Here is a 25,093-nt window from a genome sequence, read left to right as displayed (position 1 = left end):
GTGTCTTAGAAACTCTTGCTCGATCTCATCATGCTTTTCCACTCTTTCCCCTCCTTGCTTCTGAATGAAAGAGATAGTGTTGTGCATTCTTCTTTGAACTGTGGTTCGGTGGAAGAATTTAGTGTTCCTTTCTCCTTCTTTCAGCCACCTAATCCTGGATTTCTGCTTCCATAGTATTTCCTCCTGCTTTCTCCTCTCCTCCAGTTGATTGTAAATGCGCTGTTCCTATTCCAAGGTCCTTTCATTGTGTCCCCCAGTAATTATTTGTTGCTGGTGTTCTTTCATTTCCTTGTTTAGGTCCTGTTGCGCCTGAAAAATATTTCCAAATGTCTCTTGATTCCAGCGCTTTATTTGGGATTTGAGATGTTTGAGTTTCTGTTGAAACTGAAACATTTTAGACCCCTCTGGCAATAGGAAGGTGTTCCAAGTAGACCTGATGAAGTCTTTGAATGCAGGGTGGGTAAGCCAAAACTCTTCGAATCGAAAAGGCCGTTTGGTGGCATTGCCTGGTCTTTGCCACTGGAGGGAGATAGGCCAACGATCAGAGCCGAAATAAGGGTGAATTACTGCCGCTATGTCACCTCCCAAATGTATCACGTTGTCAGATATGAGGAATCTGTCTAGTTTGGAAGCGATTTGATGCTTCCCAGTTCTACGATTGCTCCAAGTGTGCGTGCCATTGCAAAATTGCAGGTCGATTAGAGAGTTGTTTTGGATGAATTCTTTGAAGTGGCCATTTTCCTGCTCCATCTTAGCTCTACCTCCTTGCTTTTCCTCTAGCTTAGTGATCATGTTGAAGTCTCCTCCAATGATCCAAAGAGGATGTATTCTATTAAAGTTTAGAGCTTCTATAGTATTTAGTAACGCTATTTTGTTACCTGCTTCCTGCGGGAAGTAAACATTGGTAAGGTGGCCATGGATGTTAGTGCCTATAATGTGAAAAGTGGCCTGAATAATGTGGTGAGATGCATGAAAGTCTGACAGTGTTATCGCTTGCGCATTCCAGGCAATGGCTAGCCCACCCGAGGCTCCCAAAGTGTCCACTGCAACCGAGTGACTGCCTGGCCATGCTCTAGAGAGGATGTTTCCAAGAGTGCTACTGTTACACTTTGTTTCTTGAAGAAAGCAGATCTGTGGCTGCTCCTGCTTTATCATGTTTTTTATTATTCTCAGTTTCCCTGGGCTGTTGAGCCCCCTTAAATTCCATGAAGTAAGCTTCATGATTCACTACTAGTGGTGGGCTTGTACTACTTTGTCAACTTAGCATACCTGCCTGAGTCAACCAGGATCTTCCCTATTGCAATTGTTCGTTGGAGGTCTGTTCTTCTCCCCCGCTTTTTGGTATCTTTTGGGACTGCTCAGCTGAATGCCCAACTATTGCTACTGATAAGCCCTAGAAATGATGACTTCCAGTGTGTTGAGCTGATGCTCTAGAATATTGTCATAGTCCTTCTTTTTGCAGGCTAGTTCGAGCTCAAGAATGTCAAGTCCTCCCAAATCAATACTCTCTGGTTCTTCGTCCATCTGTTGTAACTGACTATTTTCTTCTGAAGATATAGCTAAGCTCAAGGGTTTGTTTGGAAAGCCGTCAACTTCCATGTCATTTTCTTTCCCATCTGAGCCCTTTCGGCCCTCCTTAGGGATTCCAATATCATCTTTGGGGGGATGAGTTGCGGGAGATGAACCAGAAGGAGGAGGGATTGCGGATGATGAAATAGGCGTAGGGTTGGGCTTTGAGTTCAAGGGCTGATCTTCTGAAGTTTTAGCAAGAATCTCAAAACTATTGCTCGTAGAAGGGAAGGAGGCAACGTCCTGCTGGGGTTTTTTCCCCGTAGAAGACTTTTTGTGCGATCTTTTGCGGCTAGGAACTTTGGTAAAGCCATCTTGGGCCGGCATGTCAGAGGGATCGGAGGTGTTGGCTTTGGCATTTAACGGGCAGTCCCGAAAGAGATGCCCGTGAGCATGACATTTACGGTAGTGAAAGGGTACATGTTCATAATCCAAGGGTTGAATCCATTCATAGTCATCATGGAAGAGAATTACCGAGTCCGACAGTCCAGGCGCATGAAGACGCAAATGAGGGCATAGGATGTGTATCTGCATAGCTTTGTCTCTTCTGCCGATTTTATGTATTCGCCCAACCCATTACCAATGTCTTTGAGTAGACCTTCATCCCAATATTCCTCTGGAAGTGAGTACATTTTGATCCACACTGGTGCCCAGCTGAGGTCTTCCTTATCCGGGTTGAATCTTGCTACCCATTCCCTTAAATACAATCCTGCTGAATTGAAAAAATAAGGCCCCTCGTCCAAGATTCTGTACTTGTCTTCTAGGCTCAAGAAGATCACAGTAAAGAACCCTTTCGGTCCTAGCTGCAATGTGACATGACCCTTGGGTTTCCAATTAGCCGAGATCCATCCATACAGGGCTTTTTCTATCAGCCAAAATCCAATAAATTTTCCAATGAGTGCATGGTCCGTCATATACTCGATTCGTTCATTGATCTTCTAACTAGGCAGTTCTATCTTGGGCCTTTCAGCTGCTATTGGTTTGCATGTCTTCGAGGTGACCTTAGGCGTTTCCTCTTGCTTATCTTTTCTTTCTAGTATCTCGCTGCTCTTGTATGACCGACTGGTGGATGCATTTGTTTTATCCTGCTGAGGGGACTCTCTATTATCCGCCTCTCCTTGTACCGACCCAAAGGCCGAAGTCCCAGTTTGCCCTGGAGGTACATGTTTGGATGTGGGGGAGGGCTTTGAGGCCCCCCCCGGGGGAAATCCATTTCCGCTCTAGTTAAGCCTATCGGGCGCTGTCGATTCCAGGTGAACAATCAATCTGTGGATGCAGAAACGATTTTGTCTGCGCTGTTTCAGAGAATCGCTTGAACTCTAGTTGCAGAGCCGTAGTCGATCCGCCTCTCATTAACACTCCCATTTCACTTCTAGGTTGAAGCATGCAACACAATTATTTATTTGCAACACAAAAGCCCTAATAGAATTCTCACGATGAGTGCACCAAACAAAGAGTTTTTAGGTAACAAACCAAATATGGCACACTTTATGATATTTAGTTCATCAATCTGTGTTATGAAACCAACTCACAAAAAGATAGAAAAGATAGATTAGTGCCTTATAAATAAGCCTCTTCGAGGGGGCAACCTCTTTTACATTACACAAATGAATAATTCTTAGATGATTCAAATGAAAAAACCACCTTTCTATATATAGGATTCTAAGGGGTCACAATATAACCAAAGCCGACCTAACAATAATAATATAAAGGCACAAAAATAACAATAGTGGGATTCTATGGGGCACAATAATAACAATAACGGCACAACAATAACAATAAGGGATATGACGAAAATAGTAATGGGGGAATCACTAGTATTATAGGGACCTAGCATGCCCCTCTCCTTCAAAAAAGTGTTGTCCTCAATGCTTGAGTAGTTCTGGATGCTTCTGTATAAAATTATCATCTTCCCATGTGGAATCTTCAAGGGTAAGTTCTTCCACTTGATGAGATACTCTGAAATTGATCGATTTCGTAGCTGTCGAGTTCTTGTTTCTTTGACTCCTTCAGGTTCCAATATGATTTTTCCTTCTCAACAAGTTCTGGCAATATTGTTTGAACTGGAAGCTTATCACCTATAACCTTCTTTAAGCATGAAACATGGAAAACTAGGTGCACTCAGGAAGCTGCAGGAAGCTCCAATTTGTATGCCATAGTACCTATCTTTTGCAACACCTTCTACAGACCATAATACTTTGGTGATAATTTATTATCCTTCTTAGCTTGCTTGAGGGACATTTATTTATATGGTTGTAGCTGTAGGAATACACAATCACCTACATCAAAACTTCTTTCATTATGATGTTGATCTACCTGTTGTTTCATTCTATTTTGCACCAAGGTGAGGTTATCCTTTAAGAGTTTGAGAACTTGTTGTTGATGCTGGATGTGATCTTCCACTGCTTGAACCTTAGACTTTTCTCTTAAATATGATGTGATGGATGGTGGATGATATCCATAAAGTTCCATAAATGGGGTCATTTTTGTTGCAATATGGAAGGAAGTGTTATACCACCATTCAGCCAGAGGCAACCATTTCACCCATTGTGTTTGTTTATTAGATACAAAGCAATGAAGATATCCTTCCAAAGTTTTTTTTACTATCTAAATTTTCCCATAAGATTGAGGATGATAAGATGAGCTATGAGCTAACTGAGTACCAAGACAAGAAAATAATTCTGTCCAAACATTTCTAGTGAAAATGGGATCTCTATCGCTTACATTAATCTTTGGGTTTCCATGTAGCTTTTGAATCGTTTCCATAAATGCAGTAGAAACTGTACTCGATTTAAATTGATGAGATAACTCACAAAAGTGTGCATACTTCGTAAGTCTGTCAACTACCACTATGATAACACTCTTTCCTTTGGACTTGGGTAAACCTGTGATAACATCCATTGAAACCTCCTCCCAACATTGGCTTGGAATGGATAAAGGTTGTAATAGTCCTGGGGTCTTAATTGTTTCAACTTTATTTTGTTGGGAAACCAAACATTCCACCACAAAATTTTGAATATCCGATTTAAGGCCATCCCAAAAAAAATCCTTCTTAACCCTGTGGTAGGTTTTTAGAAATCCTGACAGCCCTCCTGAGGGAGAGGTGTGCAATTCCCTAAGAATCTTTTGTTTGAGTTGGGAATTCTTACATAGGTATAACTAATCCTTGTACCATAACGAATCATTTTTCCAGCTAAATGTATCAGATGTACTGGGATCTTGTTGTATCTTTTGAATGAGTGCCCACACTTTCTCCTCATTCTTCCATTCATCCCTTCCTTCATTTATCCAATCTGGTTGGATAATAGAAATGGCATAAAGAAATGCTTCCACATCCTCATCCTTTTTTGAAAGTGCATCTGCCACAACATTTTGCTTCCCTTTTTTGTAGATGATTTCAAAGTCATAACCCAACATCTTTGTGACCAATTTTTTCTGCTCTTCTGAAGATAATCTTTGTTCTAAAAAGTATTTAAGACTATCATGCTCTATTTTTACCTTGAAGTGTCTTCCCATTAGGTAGGGTCACCATTTCTTAAGTGCATGTAGTATTGCCAACATTTCCCTCTCATAAATAGCTCTGTGTAAATACCTTCCTTTGATTGGACGACTTTCAAAAGCAATGTGCCTTTCTTCTTGCATTAAAACAACATCAATTCAATTTCCTAAGGTATCACATTCCACAATAAAGGTTTTTGTGAAGTCCGGTGTGGCTAAGACTAGTGCTTGGCACATTGCCTCTTTAAGATGTTCAAAGGCCTTCGTTTCTTGTCGATTCCATGAAAATGCATCTTTCTTCAATAATGTTGTTAGAGGTTCTACTATTCTCCCATAATTCTTAACAAACTTGTGATAATACCCTGTCAACCCGAAAAATCCTCGTAGATGCTTTATGGATGTGGGGATTTCCCATTCCTTAATGGTTTTAATTTTGCTAGCGTCTACCTTAACACCTTCATGGGATACAATATGATCCAAATATTCCACCTCTTGTATAACAAAGAAACATTTGGATATTTTTACATATAATTGTTTCTCCTCCAATAGTTTGAGCACCATGTCAGCATGTTGGAAATTATCCTTTCAAGACTTGTTGTAGATTAGTATATAATAAAAAAATACTAACACAAATTTTCTAAGGAAGGGTTTGAAAATGGAATTCATCAAACCTTGAAATGTAGAAGGTGCATTAGTAAGGCCAAAAGGCATGACCAAAATTTCATAATGACCCTCATGAGTTCTAAATGTTGTTTTTGGAATGTCTTCAGTCTTCATTCTGATTTGATGATATCCTGAACGAAGATCCAACTTGGTGAAGTAAATTGATCCATCCAATTCATCCAATAATTCATCAATGAAAGGAATGGGAAATTTATTTTTAATAGTGAGCTTGTTGAGCTCCCTATAATCTGGACACATGCGCCATGATCCATCCTTCTTCTGAACCAATAATACTGGAGCAGAGAAATAACTTTGACTAGATTGAATTATACCAGCCTCTAGAATTTCTGCAACCATACATTCAATTTCACTCTTTTAGACATAGGGATATCTGTAAGGCCTGATGTTTGGAGGAACACTTCCTGGAACCAAATTAATAGCACGATCATGATCACGAACAGGTGGGAGGCCTTTGAGAGTCTCAAATACCTTGGAATGATTGGCCAAGACTTTTTGGAGATGTGGAAAAATGGATGATTTCGATGTGGAAACCTCTAGTGAACATAATTGTGCAATTATGCCTTGTTGTTATATCTTTAGAAGCTTTTTCATTCCGTTAGAGTTGATTATCTTCCACGGTTTCCCTGCGATACCCCTTAATTCAACTTCCTTTCCTTTTGAAGAGAATTTCATGAAAAGTTCTTGAAAATTAAAAACTATTGTAATCAAGGATTGTAGCCATTGGACTCCTAGTACAAAATCAGCACCACCCATTGGAATGGAAAGCATTGGGCTATTCAATACATATTCTCCCATGGATAGCTTGATATTATGGAACTTTCCTGAGCAATTTATGGTTCCTCCACTTGCAACCATCACTTGACACTCTGGTGCTGGATATAGGAAGCAATTCAATTCCTTGGCGATCTTACAATGAATAAAATTATGGGTACTTCCGAAATCAATAAACACTATTACTTTTTTCTTCTTGATATGCCCTTTTATCTTGATAGTTTGAGGAGTGGTAATTCCAGTCAATGCATTACAAGATATGGTCAGATTCATTTCTTATTTTCCTAGGGTTTGTTCCTAGTGTATATCCTCTTCTTTTGACGTTTCTTGTTCCTTTTCTTTCTCCTCTTCACAATCTATGTAAAATAATTTCTTCTCGGCACACTTATGACCTTTAGTGTATTTGCTATCACAATTGTAACAAATCCCTTTTGCTCTTTTTTTTTTCCAATTCTTGTGGTGTCAACCTTGTAGGTTGTGGATGGATATGGGTAGAAACACTTCCATCTTTATGATTGTGAGTGGTAGGCTTCCTTGTTGCCATAATTTTGCTTTCCATTTTTCTTGCCAACCTGAATGCCTTCTCCAATGAATCTAGTTCCCAAAGGCAAACCTCATGTTGGATGTTATATTTTAAAGTCCCTATGAACACATCAATCCTATTCTCCTGTGGAATATCTTTTACCCTTATATTCAATCTTTGGAAGTCCTCAACGTGATCCATCATTGAACCCTTTTGTTTGATATTTATCAATTGGCAAAAGAAAGTGTTTCTTTTTGTATCCTCATAATGTGCTATCATTTCATCATAAAAATAGCCCAAGTGACAATTTGTTTATGATAGCAAAGCCATCGATACCATACAAACTTATTTGGTTCCAAATATAAAGTTGCAATGTCTACCTTTTGTGTGTTTTGCACATTATGGAGATCGAAAAATTGCTCCATCTGTAGTATCCATGTCTCAGGATCCTTGCCATCAAACCTCCTCATGTCGATCTTTGGAACATGTGGTTCTTCGATCCAATGTTAGAGTCTATGAAATCATGATTAACATTTATTTTGTTCTTATCATGAGTTTCCTTTACTACCCTTTCGCCATTAGTAAGCATTTCTTGTAGAAACTTTGTCAAATTTGTCTTCAAATCTGTCTTCAAATCTTCCATGCCTTTCTTTAAATCATCCATCTTAGCTTCCACGCCGTCCATCTTAGCTTCCATGCCATCCATCTTAGCTTCCACGTCATTCATCTTAGCTTCTACACCTTTATTTAAACCATCCATCTTAGCTTCCACGCCATACATCTTAGCTTCTACATCTTTCTTTAAACCATCCATCTTAGCTTCTATTACTTTTTGTGCCAATGAAATTTGTTGCACTTGGTATCATAATTTTGATATATTTTGTTGCATTTCTTCCTCTTCTTCATGAGTCATGCTAGATCTTTCAGGTTGCTTACTAGGTGTTACCATTTTCTTTCTGCGGGACACCAATTACCAATAATAATGCTTCATTATGCCCTTTGAATTTCTTCAAACTAATTTTTCAAACCAAGCTTATGCAAAAATTTTAAAAAAACTACATGCCTTTTTTCACTTTGTAGGAGCCCGATATTGAATCTGATGTATCTCTGTAATTTTGGATCTCCAAGGTCTGAAATTTCTTCATGTGGTAACCCTCTGAGTAATATTTCTAACCCTGCAAGTCTGATCAATATTGGATTCCACAATGAAGAGTTATGCCAAATCTCCCACGATGGCCTGAGTATATATTGGTTCAGTAAAGCGAACTTGTACGATGTGTCACAGGTCACTATTTCAACCTTAGGTTCTGAAAATGATACCCAAACAACTACAATATGTCCTCTTTCTATAACTTCTTACGAAAATTCAATCTGATACTCAGAGCGAAAGTTATGATGATTTTCCCAAATTCACTTGTTTGGAATGTAATTCAGGGGTTTACAAAAACTCTAACTTCCTCATATTATATCTATGAAAATATAGCGAGACAACATCTGAAATTCGGGCCCAAGGTTAAGACCAATTCCGTCTCAAATCATTTTTTTTTTAGCTTCTGAAACTTTGTAGCAAAAACGTTATAGCACAAACTCCATGATGACCTATTTGGAGCAGCGAAACCCTTGAATCCAAAGCTCTGATACCAAATGTTATGAAACCAGCTCACAAAAAGATAGAAAAAATAGATCAACGCCTTAGAAAGAAGCCTCTTCGAGGGGGAAACCTCCTTTACATTACACAAATGAACAATTATTAGATGATTCAAATGAAAAAACCTCCTTTCTATATATAGGATTCTAAGGGGTCACAATACAACCAAAGCCGACCAAACAATAATAATATAAAGGCACAAAAGTAAGAATAGTGGGATTCTATGGGGCACAATAATAACAATAGGGGCACAACAATAACAGTAAATGATACAATGGCAATAGTAATTGGGGAATCACTAGTATTATAGGGGCCTAATAGTCTGTTGTCATGTTACCAAGGATGCACAAAAAAAGCTAGAGCCAAAAGCTGAGTTGGGAATATTTTTGGTGTACACTGATACAACTCATAACTATCAGGTGTACTTTCCATCTAATAAGATGACAGTGGTCCATAAAGATGTGAAATTTTATGAATATATGGCCATGAGATGTTCCCTTGAGAGGGAGATTCAGTTTCATGCAGATGAGGATGTTTTAACTCCAAAGGAAGAACCTCATGATGATGTGGAGAAACCACATGTAGAGGAGCAAAGAGTGGAAGCACCCACTCATGCAAAGACTTCCAAAGATGGAAGGAAGCGTAACATAGATGTTGATATATTGATGCATGATGCCACAAAGAATGTGGGAGCAACCACATAACAATGCAAGAAGAGTAGGTCACTAGATTGATACACTTGATACATGTCTTTGATGAGTGAGAGTGTAGAGGTTGAGCCATCCTCATTTGAGGAAGTAGTCCAACAAATAGTATGGGTTTAGTAGTATGACTCCATTATTAGAAACAGTTTTTGGGAAGTGGTCCCAAGACCAGTAGACAAGTCAGTGGTGAGTTCTAAATGGATTTACAGGGTAAAACAAGAAGCAAATTGGAGTGTGGAGAAACACAAGGCCTGATTTATGGCCAAAGTATTCTCTTAGGTTGAGGGAAGTGATTACGCTAAGGCCTTTGCTCCATTATCAAGGTACTCTTCAATCATATCTATTCTACCAACGTCAACGCAGATAGGATGTAAGATATATCAGATGGATGTGAAGAAAACATTCCTCAATAGTATGATTGAGGAAGAGGTGTATATTGAGTAGTCAAAATGGTTTGAGACCTTCAACAGAGAGTCACATGTGTGCAGACTCAAGTGACCATTGTATGGACTAAAACAAGCACCCCATGCTTGTACACCAAGATTGACATCTATTTAACCAGGTTGGGCTTCACCAAAATCAAAGCATATGCAAAGCTTCACCATATTGTGGTCGAAGGGAATTTTTTTATTATAGTATTATATGTCGATGATTTGATTCTAATAGGTGATGAGGAGCTGATAAAATCTTGCAAATAGGATCTTGCGAGAGAATTCGAGGTGAAGGACCTGAGGCTCATGTATTAATTTCTTGGCATGGAACTGTTGGTGGAATTATATGTATTCTAATTTCAACATTTAATTATCAATCTGAGGTCGTAAGACTTAGATATGAAAGCATAGGAAATGCATTACTAGAGCCTATTCTAGCCTATGCTAACAACACTAGAAAGAACTAATCACTAAGGATTATCACTTGTCACTGGACTATGGGACTCTAATGCTTATCAGGTTTTGAACCACAATATTTTATTAACAATGTTCATGTGGTTTTATATATGTAGCTTATTAGGTCTTGAGACTTTAGTGGTTTTAATCCTATAGTGATGAAACCCATTAAACACACCGCAAAAAAGTAAATTGTAGAAAAGTAAATGTTGACAACTGTAAGCAAAAGCGTATGAGGCAAGTAAAGAAAGCAAGGCAATAAACTACAAGAAATGCATTAACAAACTATCAAAAATAAATGCTAAGCAGGCTTAGAGATATATTGCAGGTTCTTATTTGTTGTAGGAATCTTTTACCAAGTAGCTACAAAGCTTCAATCAATTAAAGAATCCTAAACTGCAAATTACATATATTTTTAATACTTTGTTCTAGTACAGAACCTAGTACTGAATTAAGTACGAAAATTATGTAAATTGAAATTCAAGATATTAAAACATGTTAAGAAACCAATTTAAATTTGTTTGACTCTTTAAGCCTGAGAAAACTCAATTTGAATTTGATCCTAATGCATTCTACTTAACAGATCTGAAAATAAAGCAATGAATCTAATACTATGTGAAATAAAAATCTAATGAAAATTTGAAAAGAACATCAAATAAAATATGAAATCAAATGGAATTCACTTCTTAAACCTAAAGAGAAGTACTAAACACTAAATTGAAAGCATGAAAGTAAATAGATCTAAGTTTTATCTAACATAAATTCATTGCAAAATAAAACTAAATTGCTAGATGTAAAACTAATCTACAAAGCATAGCAACACTTACCCACACTAAGGGGCCCTTCCCAGGAGTTTAGTGCTGCTAATAAAATCTCAAATCAAGCTAAGAATATGTACCACAATTCAACAACCATCAATTCTTTATTCACATCAAAAATCTTTGTTACAAATCAACTCTCTAAATCTCTCCAAAAACTAATCATTGATCTCCTCTATTACAATAATGAACAAAATCCTCTTACAATAATGAACAACCTTATTCCTCTTCCCTTTGAGGATTTATTTATACATAAAATCCATTGACTAAGGATAATATCCAATCCCCTAAACTCAATTTTTTTTTTACAATTTTAGAGGAAAATCTCATAATTCTAGTTTTTTTGCAATTTTATACAAATTGGTGTTAAAGAACTAACCATATCTTCTCTACCATGATGTATTTTAGGGATTTGTTTCTATGGAGCCTAACTAGTTATATTATCAACAATAACCTCTCTTTTATTTTCCTGATTCGATTCCATGGCCTTGGAAATCGCGCCCAAAAATGATTGTTTAGATTTTTTTTCCAATCTGGGTTTTGTAGAAATTTTATACAAAACTGCTTCGAAGAACCTATTGTAACTTTATGACCATATTGAATTTTTGGAAAGGTTTTTAGATACAAGTAAATCACTATATTTTCACAAACCCATTTCTTGGATTCTTGATATTCGCCACCATATTCTCGGAAATCGAGGTGGAACATGGCAGTTTCAAAACTGTTACATATTTTTGGTTGTAACTTAAATCATGTGCTAGGATCCCATGTGTGAGCTGAGTATATTCCAAGGCTTGTACGAAAATATTAGGTCCATGTGGAACCTAATTTACCATGCTAGAGAAAATAAAAACATATTTTATAATTTTGAATTTTTTTCCCTCCATAAGTGCAGAACTAAGTACCGAATTGTTGAACTGCCAAATTGTCACTGAGATTTCCATATTCGAACATGCTTCTTGGCCACATAACCACATTAGTAAACCATCATTGATAAAACCATGTTAAAAACACGTTTAATCATTAAAAAGATAAGAAATCCATCATAATTAACCACAGGGTAGAAGAGGTTCATTTAGTGGAAGTTGATGGTATAATGCTATGAAAAGTATCTTAAATGTGGGAATATGGCTCATGAATAGAGTCTTTATATATTGAATGATATGACATATTCAGGGCCTAATAGGAAGTATGAAAAGGAGATAGGGAATTTTTTTTCTCTTAGGGAAAGTATGCCAACAAGATACTGAAGAAGCTCCACAAGGAAAGAACGAAACCCGTGGAGACTCCTCTAACAGGTAATTGGAGGAAGGAATATGCTACTTCAGGTGAAATAGTGGAGGCTACTATTTATATACAACTTTTGGGTTCACTTATGTATTTGGTGAACACATGACCGAACATGTGTTTTGCAATTAACCAGCTTAGTCAAGCCATGGTTAAGTCAATCAAACCCTATTGGAAGGCAGCTAAACATGTGTTGAGATACATTAGAGGCGCAACTCAGTTTGGTATTTGGTATAGAGAAATAAAGGGAGAGAAGCTTCAAGGCTTCATAGATGCATATTTGGCAGCGAGTCCATCCGACAGGAAGGGCACATCAGGGAGAATCTTCAGTATTTGGTCAACAACAATTTCTTGGTACAACAAGAAGCAAAGATCGGTTGCACTCAATTCATCAAAAGCAGAGTACATGGTTGGTAGTCAAGAAAATTGTGAGGCTATCTAGATGAGGAAGATCCTTTCTGGGTTATTTGGTTAGCATATGGATCCTACGGTGATTTACTGTGAGAATCGGAGTTGTATCAAGCTATATGAGAATCAAGTTTTTCATGATCAGTCCAATCATATTGACATCTGGTATCACCATCTATGAGATTATGTGTAGAGGAGAATATTTTTGTTGGAGTACATTCCTACAGAGGAGAAGGATGAAGATATTTTGACAAAGGCATTGTCGAGATGAAATTTTAAGTTTCATAGAGGTAGGATCGGGGTAGTAGAAAATCCCTTTCTTATTGAGAGGGAGTGTTGAAAATGCAACAAGAAAATCCTAATTTAATTTTTCCTTGAATTAAATTAGGAATTAAATTTTAATTCCATATCTCACGACAACTTGTAATAATTAACTAAGTTAATTTGACTTAGTTAGATCAGTTAATTCGATTTGATGGTCTAACTAGATTCATGTAGAGTGCCTCCTACAATTAGGAGCACTAGTTGAGTTTATTTTTAGTTGTAATTATTTAATTCAGTCCAACTGAGTTAAATTCAGTTAAACTAGTTCCAACTGATGGAGGAATTAGTGGGAGATCTAGTAGTGAGGTGTAACTTGCAGTAGTGGGGTGTAACCCGCAACAGTGGGGTGTAACTTACTATAGTGGGCTGTAACTTGCGGTAGTGGGGTGTAACCTGTAGTAGTGGTGTGTAACCTACAGTGATCAGTAAACTAAAGATTCACTCATAATTAAATCATGCATGTCAGATCAGAGAAAAGCCCATTTGAGATTGGAGTTCTGGGACAGTGTACTATTAGCTTGAGCTTGATCTTGCATGGAAATAAATGAGATAGATAGAGATAGTAAATAATTTGCTCGGGCTTGAGAAAAGAATTGTAATCTTCTCACATTTTCTGATTAATGCAATATACAGATAGCAAGGGTTTTTAACTGTTGCTTTCCGTAGAAAATCATTGTGTTATGTGTGATTGAATTCTTTCTCTTATATGCTTCGTGATTTCATCAATAATTTATTGTTTCTGTTGATGAGTAGAGTAGATTCACATCAATTGTTTTAGCATATTATGATCTGCAGTTTGAATCTGCAAGGAATTTATACATACAACATCCTTTGCTACACATACCCAACACATATGCAATCTGATCACACTAATTATAACCTTACTCACACATAAGTGTATGCCTTGCTTCTCCAAAATGCATAGCAATTGACTCTAAGAACTAACAATCACTCCATTGCACTTGATCATCTTGTTTCTCACACACCTCGATCTTACTCATACGTCACTCTCCATGCTTAAATGTATTTTTCTCATTGCATCACACTAATGCTTAGCCATCAATCTCAAGGCGCTTTTCAAATCACACTATGATCAACATTAAATCATCAATCTATGGAAAATCACTTACCACTAACACACAAGAATATATGGAATTGATTCTCAAGTGCATGGCCAAATCACACTCTATGTAACCATATACATGTTGTATAATACCAAACAGGTTGTGCTACATCACACATGTTAACTGGTCTTCTAATTTCCTTCATACACAACATAACTCATTATGCAAAGACGTATATATTCTGATTACCCAGAAACATAACTCATTATCTAATCGATTAACAAAACCCTGGTCCATCCATGAAAGGAGTAGTTTAAACTTTTTACAAACACTAGATCTAGCCAAAAACCATGCACTTGACCAAATCAAACACATTTAATTTATTCCATTATGACCAAAACACCACCACGATCTATACACATGAGAACAAGCCAATCCAAGGCACTGAGACTAGATCAAAGGATTAACTTGGGTCATAACAAACTTAGACCATATCAATATTAACTCCAAACAACAATTTACCAACTCCTTTAATGAACAAATCAATCCACCATGCACTCATCCATTACGTGGACCCAAATTAACCATTTATTATTTTCCACTACATCACTGGACCGAATCAATCATGACCTAAAATTAATCGTTTAAGGAAACTGTTATCACTCAGGTTATTCCCTTTGACTCCCAAGGGAATACGACCGAGGTAACCACTAACCAATCTTTGGACTACAGGTTCTAGCCCACCTGCAATCAGAGAGGGCTCTCTCTTAATGATTTAGCTTTGTTGATGATGATTTTAGGCTAGTTATTGATTTCAAGGGGTTTTGTTTAAGTTTTGGTGGGAAGGATGATGCTTCCAAGTAGAGAGGTAGGTATAGTATGAAAGTTTCAAACCATTGGGCATGGAGTCAAGGAGTAGGACTGCTGGTGCGTTTTCTTGGTCACAAGAGGAATATGGAGCAAGATAGCAACACATGAAACAACATTCAAGCTAAATGGAGATGGATTGAAGGCTAAGGAATGAGAGGCAATTAAGAATCTCTCATTCAGTTTAACAGAGGGAAGGTGAATGAGCTCTATCTAGGAGCAGTGAAGAATCCCTAGATAACTGTCAAACATGGGTGAATTAGGGGAAATATGAGCCAAAGGGAATTCATATTCATTACCAATTCAGATGAAAACATAGAGGAACAACAGAAATTGAGGATAGAGTACGGTTAAACAAAGTCTAAGCTATTCATTTTTCCTGCTATTTAGATGGTAATACAATGGTGGCATAAACATATATAAACTGTAAACAGAGGTAGGAAACACTTATTGAGTCATGTTGCAGCACAAGAATTCCATAGTCACTCTTCAACCATTAGATAATACAACGGACAGTCCATCTTCCGAACTTTTAGCAGTCTTTGATTAAAGAAATCATCATACATACAGAGCGAGTCTCTAGTGGAGCGAATCAACCAACCAACCCTCTAAACAGTAAATTAGGGTGGTTTTTATAAGCAAAATATCTACAAGAATCAGATCTGAGACAGATATGATGCAATAAGTGTCTTTAACCTAACATATGCTTGAAATAAATGCCAAAATATCTATCTAATGCTGCGCTGGGGGCAGCTGCCTCAAAAATGAGTAACTATGATGTCCTTAGAGCTCTGTGCTGGCATTTGGCCATAACTGTGCTTTGATTTCTGCAACGCTGCCCTTAGGTGGCCTTATGCATTAACTTTGATCTGGTGAGCTTTGATGGCCCAACATTGCTTTGTTGACTTTCATGGGGGCCTCTTAATGTTTGCCTGCTTTGGAAATACAGATTTCCACCAAAAACACTAACTGATAGTCTTTGTCGCTTCCTCTGATACACTTTCACTGAACCTGGGCTCCTTATTGTCTTCTGAATGCTTTAAACTGTCCCATCGACATTTTATGGCTACTGTTTGGTACTCTGTTGCCTTAAGAACTGTTTTTGCCCCTTTTCTGAACCTATGTGAAGAAATTCATGTTAATTTGTGAATTTCGGGCCTGCTTGTAGCCGAGTCGTGAGAGGGTTTCCATTTTGGTCAATTTTTCTTAGCGATGCGCGATCAAAAACTGCCTCAGTTTTTCATTCCGGGCATCCCTTGCTGCAAATTTCGCGCTTCGCGCCCTTTTTGGTGATGACGTCAGCGGTGGGTCCCAGTACGGCAGTGACGTGGCAGGGTGACGTCAGCAGGGTGAGGTGGCAGTACGGTAGGGTGACGTGGCGTCTGACAAGGATGGCGACGTGGAGGTGACGTAGGTTGATGACGTTAGGAGGATGTGGTGCTGATGTCAGGGGCAGGGGAGTGGTTTCCGGCTTCCCCGCACCACTTTTTAGCGCAGGCGGTATTGGGGAAGGGGCCTCCGAACACGCTGGGAGGTCGACACGTGGCGGGGGTACAATAGGGAAACCGCCCATCCCCCGGACGTTAACCTCCGGCGGATCGAGAAGCAGGAATGGCTGCCCACCGTTGATCTCGGGCGCTGACCATCCGACGGCTGGCGGTAAAGGTGAGGTGATAGGGGGTTTAGGGACGGGATCTGCCCGACATAAAAAATGCGCCGAGGAGGTCAGAAAACTTGGTTAATGCGAAGAGTGGGGGTTTTATGTGCGCGAAAGGTAGGATAGTAAGGTTTCAAGGGTAAAGGGGTGGATATAGGTTATTAGCCTAACCAGAGGTTAGACCAATCCCAGAGTTATGACACGGATGGGTTCATAATAGTCCTAGATGGACTATTATTTCCCAGAACTGTATGTACATAGCTATAGTGCTATAGGGTGGGATATGTAATATTTTTGGGATTTTATATAGTTTTTGTAGCAATTAGGGATGGGGAAGTAGCTAGGGAGCTATATAAATAGAATTAGAAGTTAATATGGGATTGATGAAGAAAGCGCTAAGTATGGAAATCTTAGGCTCTAAAGGGGAAATAGGACTTGTAGAAGAAATATGAGATCCATAAGTAAAGCAGATCTTTACTTAGGCAAATGTTATGAAAAATGATGAATTTAAGAGATATCAAGCAAATCTTGACCTCTTTAGGGGAAGTTAGTGAATGATTTGGGGAAAGTAAGAACGGGAAAGTTAGACATGCCTCGCTTGAGCTGCTCCAGGGAAAATTGCCTCATGCTTGTGATCACAACAGATATAACACTTGAAAACATAAAATGGATCACAATTCCTCATTCTGCCACCACAAAACTACCTACCCAGCCTGCTTACCTAGCATTTTCCCTTCTTTTTGGTTTGGGTGCACTTGAACTAGCAAACCCAGCTTTTCAACTTTTCTTCTAGCTGTCCTCCTATCTAAATCTAGCCTTATATCTTCCAAGGGCCCATATTAAGCAGTTGGGCTCCTTCATTTCTCTACATTCCTAACAATCTGCCAAGATTAAACAGTTTGGACAGACATTTATTCTCTATCTCTAAAACAAGCAATTTAAACCTAGGGAAGCCAAGATTAAGTTGTTTGGCCTTCCCTTAATCGAGAAATCTTTCAAAAATGGAACTTTTGCATCATGGAAAAGATGAACATTTTTGGTACTTCCACTGTCAATCATGAAATATGAAACCTATTGCAATAGGAGGCTAATAGTGGCTCCACTTGGGGATGGCTTTTCCTTGTGAATTTCAAGAACAGCAGGTCAGATTGCCTTGATCTTCAATTGTTGCTGTACTCTGAAAACTTCCCTTTGCTGGCTGCTTTATTTATGTATATGACAGCAAACTTGAAGAGATTAGGGCCTTCACTTTGGGCTTCAACTGTAGTAAGCTTCTATCCAAACAAAAAACTGAAATCCTACCTACCTACTCTAATCAACACTTACTTTGCTGGTTAGGTGAAATGAAACAGCCAATGCAACCACTTAAGCATTATATACATCAGTGACCTTTGCTGCCTGTATTTGATGGTGTTTAAAACTGAGATCTTACAATCAAATCTGGCTTTGTTAAACTTTGAGAAGATAAGGAAACTCCTGATCTCCTTTGCTGAATCTAGAAACTGTACAAAAGGATCTTGCAAAATATGTACACTATTTCTGAGCTGAACCCAACAACTATGCAAATGTTCTGGATAGCTTTCATGCCATGAACCTGAAATATCATCCTTGTCTTCACCACCCTTCATGCTTTCAACTGTTGTTTGTGATGATGTTTTAACTGACTGTAGGGCCTGTCCACTGCAACCATTATCATCTTGATTTGGACCTTCATGGTCCGTCAATGGAGAAGAGTTCTGATTTCTTTCCTCATTCAACCTGTCAGTTGTTGGATCATTGAGAGTTTGGAAGGTTTGCTGTAATCTATTACATACATGTTCAAATGGAACTTGACAGATTCCTACCAGCTGTTCTTCTTTTTCTTTGAATAATTCAGATGATTCAAAACAAAAGGGCAAGGAACCAATTTGGATTTTTTGATCATATGTTGCTGATTCTGAGTCTTCCTCAATCTGATATTCAATGGCTCTTTGGGGCTGCAAAACTAGAGGCAATACATTTTGAACAATGGTTTGATTATCCTTCAGGCGGTCAATATCAACACTTGCTGACACTTGATTATACACAGCATGATGGTTATCCTTAAAAAATTGAAAAGATTCGAAACAAAAAGGCAAAGTTCCTTTGCTGAAATCAAAACACTCTGCAATTTCCTCCTTTTCTTCATAGCTGAAATGGGCACGTTGATCACTGGGTACAGGCTGCTGCTCCTGAACTTTGCTTTCTCCCAAAATAGCATCTGATTCCTCTGCAAGGCTGATTTGAACATTAGGCGCATAATCTTCATCATACAGATCATATTTGGGCAAACAACTGAAAGAAGAAAAGCCACCATATTCACATATTATATCAGGAGATTGCTCCTTCACATATGACTCTATGAATATGTTTTCTGATCTATGGTTGGTTGAATTGGTAAAAATCTGTTCAGAAATGTCAACCCTTTCTTCTTGTGGAGCAAAAGTGTCATGGTGATCTAAACATTCAACTTTCATTGTGACCATCTGCTTTAATTCCTCTGCTTTCTTTATCAAGATATCAAGTTCTTCCTCTTTTTCTGCTTTCAGCTTCCTCTCCCTAACTTTCAGATTAACCTCTACATCTACTGCCGTGTTCTGCATCTGTTTCATAGTGGAGGGGTTTCTCTCTCTCAGATGAAATTCTATCTCTGGATCAAATGCTGTTGGATAATGCAATAGAGCCAAATTAGGGGGAGGTTTTATATTCAATGGCATTGAATGATAAATTTGATTGAATCTGTCTGAAAATTGTTGTACTGTCTCATCTGGATGTCTTTTTAACTGATTATATTCTTCTACGATCATGAGGAGATTGACTTTGATTATCCATCTATCAAGGAAGAGTTTGAGAAATTGCTCAAGATTTGAGATGCTTGCGTGAGGCAAAGTTTTGAACCAACTCCTGACTTTGCCTTGCAAAGAAAGAGCGAAAAGCCTAATACTAACATTCTCAATATCCACTTCAAATAAGTTAAGATAATCTTCAAAAACTTGGACATGCTTCTGAGCAGTAACTCCATTCTCTCCATCAAATCTTGGGAGATACTCCGGATGATTTTTAGGCAAAGGATTGAGCATGGGAGGCAAAATGAGAGGTTTATATCTATCAGGAACTTTATGAGGCACGAGAGTATGTACAGGGATTGAATGGCTGGGCTCGATATGAACAGGGATAGGATGATTTGCTTTGATACTTGTTTCCTCCTTGGCTGTATGGTGATCTTCAGCAGCATTTAAAGGCTGTTGTTCTAATGTGCAAGGAGGGCTTTCCTCAACATTTTCAAAAGGCAAATCATAAAAATCAAATTTAAACTCGTACTTAAAATACAATATACACAGCAAAATTTTATGGAAGAGAAAGAACATGACCTCTTGGATAATAATCCGGGTCAACAGCCTGATCTGCTCATATATTTCTTTTGGGTTCATTTCTCCAGTGGAGTCTTTATTATGAGGATGATGTGGAGTCGCCAGGTGGATAAACTAACTTTGAAGGATCTGATCTCTGTCCACCAACACAGGCCAGAGCTGAATATGGAATAAACTAAAAAAGGGGAATTTTCTTCAGGAAACAAAATATTTTGAGATTTTATGAGAATTTTTTATTTTTTGGGATTTTTCAAAACAAGTTTAAGATTTATTCGAAAGGAAAACTGATCAAAAATGGGGATTTACAGCAATAAACAAATGATTGTCCCCAGCGGAGTCGCCATTATGTTATCACTCAGGTTGTTCCCTTTGACTCCCAAGGGAATACGGCCGAGGTAACCACTAACCAATCTTTGGACTACAGGTTCTAGCCCACCTGCAATCAGAGAGGGCTCTCTCTTAATGATTTAGCTTTGTTGATGATGATTTTAGGCTAGTTATTGATTTCAAGGGGTTTTGTTTAAGTTTTGGTGGGAAGGATGATGCTTCCAAGTAGAGAGGTAGGTATAGTATGAAAGTTTCAAACCATTGGGCATGGAGTCAAGGAGTAGGACTGCTGGTGCGTTTTCTTGGTCACAAGAGGAATATGGAGCAATATAGCAGCACATGAAACAACATTCAAGCTAAATGGAGATGGATTGAAGGCTAAGAAATGAGAGGAAATTAAGAATCTCTCATTCAGTTTAACAGAGGGAAGGTGAATGAGCTCTATCTAGGAGCATTGAAGAATCCCTAGATAACTGTCAAACATGGGTGAATTAGGGGAAATATGAGCCAAAGGGATTTCATATTCATTACCAATTCAGATGAAAACATAGAGGACCAACAGAAATTGAGGATAGAGTGCGGTTAAACAAAGTCTAAGCTATTCATTTTTCCTTCTATTTAGATGGTAATACAATGGTGGCATAAACATATATAAACTGTAAACAGAGGTAGGAAACACTTATTGAGTCATGTTGCAACACAAGAATTCCATAGTCACTCTTCAACCATTAGATAACACAACAGACAGTCCATCTTCCGAACTTTTAGTAGTCTTTGATTAAAGAAATCATCATACATACAGAGCGAGTCTCTAGTGAAGCGAATCAACCAACCAACCCTCTAAACAGTAAATTAGGGTGGTTTTTATAAGCAAAATATCTACAAGAATCAGATCTGGGACAGATCTGATGCAATAAGTGTCTTTAACCTAACATATGCTTGAAATAAATGCCAAAATATCTATCTAATGTTGCGCTAGGGGTAGCTGCCTTAAAAATGAGTAACTATGATGTCCTTAGAGCTCTGTGCTGGCATTTGGCCATAACTGTGCTTTGATTTCTACAGCGCTGCCCTTAGGTGGCCTTATGCATTAACTTTGATCTGGTGAGCTTTGATGGCCCAACACTGCTTTGTTGACTTTGATGGGGGCCTCTTAATGTTTGCCTGCTTTGGAAATACAGATTTCCACCAAAAACACTAACTGATAGTCTTTGTCGCTTCCTCTGATACACTTTCACTGAACCTGGGCTCCTTATTGTCTTCTGAATGCTTTAAACTGTCCCATCGACATTTTATGGCTGTTTTTCGACCCTCTGTTGCCTTAAGAACTGTTTTTGCCCCTTTTCTGAACCTACGTGAAGAAATTCCTGTTAATTTGCGGGCCTGCTGGTAGCCGAGCCATAAGAGGGTTTCCATTTTGGTTAATTTTTCTTAGCGATGCGCGATCAAACACTGCCTCGGTTTTTCATTCCGGGCATCCCTTGCTGCAAATTTCGCGCTTCGCGCCCTTTTTGGTGATGACGTTAGCATGACGTCAGCGGTGGGTCCCAGTACGGTGGTGACGTGGCAGGGTGACGTCAGCAGGGTGACGTGGCAGTACGGCAGGGTGACGTGGCGTCTGACGAGGATGGCAACGTGGCGGTGACGCAGGTTGATGACGTCATGAGGATGTGGTGCTGATGTCAGGGGCAGGGGAGTGGTTTCCGGTTTCCCCGCACCACTTTTCAGCACAGGCGGTATTGGGGAAGGGGCCTCCGAACACGCCAGGAGGTCAACACGTGGCGGGGGTATGGCAGGGAAACTGCCCATCCCCCGGACGTTAACCTCCGGTGGATCGGGGAGTAGGAATGGCCGCCCACCGTTGATCTCGGGCGCTGGCCATCAGACGGCTGGCGGTAAAGGTGAGGTGATAGGGGGTTTAGGGACGGGATCTGCCCAACATAAAAAACACACCGAGGGGGTCAGAAAACTTGGTTAATGCGGAGAGTGGGGGTTTTATGTGCGCGAAAGGTAGGATAGTAAGGTTTCAAGGGTAAAGGGGTGGATATAGGTTATTAGCCTAACCAGAGGTTAGACCAATCACAGAGTTATGACACGGATGGGTTCATAATAGTCCCAGATGGACTATTATTTCCCAGAACTGTATGTACGTAGCTATAGTGCTATAGGGTGGGATATGTAATATTCTTGGGATTTTATATAGTTTTTGTAGCAATTAGGGATGGGGAAGTAGCTAGGGAGCTAAATAAATAGAATTAGAAGTTAATATGGGATTGATGAAGCAAGCGCTAAGTATGGAAATCTTAGGCTCTAAAGGGGAAGTAGGAGTTGTAGAAGAAATATGAGATCCATAAGTAAAGCAGATCTTTACTTAGGCAAATGTTATGAAAAATGATGAATTTAAGAGATATCAAGCAGATCTTGACCTCTTTAGGGGAAGTTAGTGAATGATTTGGGGAAAGTAAGAATGGGAAAGTTAGACATGCCTCGCTTGAGCTGCTCCAGGGAAAATTGCCTCATGCTTGTGATCACAACGGATATAACACTTGAAAACATAAAATGGATCACAATTCCTCATTCTGCCACCACAAAACTACCTACCCAGCCTGCTTACCTAGCATTTTCCCTTCTTTTTGGTTTGGGTGCACTTGAACTAGCAAACCCAACTTTTCAACTTTTCTTCTGGCTGTCCTCCTATCTAAATCTAGCCTTATATCTTCCAAGGGCCCAGATTAAGCAGTTGGGCTCCTTCATTTCTCTACATTCCTAACAATATGCCAAGATTAAACAGTTTGGGCAGAGATTTATTCTCTATCTCTAAAACAAGCAATTTAAACCTAGGGAAGCCAAGAGTAAGCTGTTTGGCCTTCCCTTAATCGAGAAATCTGTCAAAAATGGAACTTTTGCAGCATGGAAAAGATGAACATTTTTGGTACTTCCACTATCAATCATGAAATATGAAACCTATTGCAATAGGAGGCTAACAGAAACCACAAGAAAAGTTCTATATTAGCTTGTGGTTTTATGCTTTTCCACCTACAGGAAGTGTCATGGGCATGACACAATAAGCTAGAGGTAATTGATGTGGTCAGGAAGAAGCAAGACAAGAAAATTTCTGCAAGTGTCATGGGCATCAAGAAGAAAGCCAATGTCAGTCTCAATTACTTAGCTAGTTTTACCTTCTTTCAATTATTTCAGTGTCCAACCTCTGTCAAACACCTACAATCATGATATCAAGAATTTTTGTAGCTCCATAACACATCACTAATACCAAAATTATGCCACAATAACAATATAACACATCACTAATACCAATATTATACCACAATAACAATATAATCTTTGACACACTAAACACTCAATGACAGTTGCATCATCAAACCATGAAGCAAACATGAGTGGATATCAATTCCAACTTTCCATAATGTCAACAATCTACCAATTTGGCATTGATGGAAACCTCTTGTAAATACCATACCTTATGATTTTTCTCTCTCCCCCTTTGGTATCAATGGAAAACATAACATAATTATCTGGTTACTAGGTTGATCAAGGTGGCCATGAAGAACTTGTTCGCTGCAAATAATTACAACATGAGGATTAGAAGCTGGAGCAGAAACATACCAACAACAACATAGTTTCACTTACTTTGACCAAGAGCACCTCACCAATGTTTGCACTCACACGTCGCTCTCACAACACTCCAAAATAAATGGTACCTACTCCAATAGCATAATGATACAAGGATCATATATAAAATCTCAGCATAACATGACTTAATATAAATACAATATACAAATATGCTTCAACAGTCCTCCTCATCAATCTATCATTATATCATTAGTCAGGTTCAATAACATACAACTATGCTTATGTAGTGCAAGCTCTAGCTATGGAAAACAAGTAAACAAGAAACAAAAAATTAACATAACTAATAGCACATGAGTTAATACAACAACTGTTATGAAACCAGCTCACAAAAAGATAGAAAAGATAGATCAACGCCTTAGAAATAAGCCTCTTCTAGGGGGAAACCTCCTTTACATTACACAAATGAACAATTCTTAAATGATTCAAATGAAAAAACCCCCTTTCTATATATAGGAGTCTAAGGGGTCACAACATAACCAAATCCAACCTAACAATAATAATATAAAGGCACAAAAATAACAATAGTGGGATTCTATGGGGCACAATAATAACAATATGGGGACAATAGGGGCACAACAATAACAATAAGAGACACAACAACAAGAGTAATGGGGGAATCACTAGTATTATAGGGACCTAACATGCCCCTCTCCTTCAAAAAAGTGTTGTCCTCAATGCTTGCGTAGTTCTGGATGCTTCTATATAAAATTCTCATCCTCCCATGTGGAATCTTCAACGGGTAATTTCTTCCACTTGATGAGATACTCTGAAATTGATCAATTTCGTAGCTGTTGAGTTCTTGTTTCTTTGACTGCTTTAGGTTCCAATATGATTTTTCCTTCCTCATTAAGTTTTGGCAATATTGTTTGAATTGGAAGCTTGTAACCTATAACCTTCTTTAAGCATGAAACATGGAAAAATGGGTGCACTCGGGAAGCTGCAAGAAGCTCCAATTTGTATGGCATAGTACCTATCTTTTGCAACACCTTGTATGGACCATAATACTTTGGTGATAAT

General features: G+C 38.5%; 1 protein-coding gene across 1 annotated transcript; it reads right to left on the bottom strand.

Annotated features, from left to right (window-relative positions):
- Positions 1-225: 225 nt before the first annotated feature.
- Positions 226-1,221, bottom strand: LOC149183873 (uncharacterized). The gene has a single exon (XM_089415123.1). The coding sequence runs from the start codon at positions 1,219-1,221 to the stop codon at positions 226-228; it is 996 nt and encodes a 331-aa protein (XP_089271249.1).
- Positions 1,222-25,093: the final 23,872 nt, after the last annotated feature.

This window comes from Pinus tabuliformis, chromosome 3_2 (assembly GCF_031772625.1).
Source record: "Pinus tabuliformis cultivar Carrire ecotype Pingquan chromosome 3_2, CPIR1, whole genome shotgun sequence".
NCBI lineage: Eukaryota > Viridiplantae > Streptophyta > Pinopsida > Pinales > Pinaceae > Pinus > Pinus tabuliformis.
The sequence above is the reverse complement of the archived record's forward strand: the minus strand, read 5'-3'. Positions and strand labels throughout refer to the sequence as shown.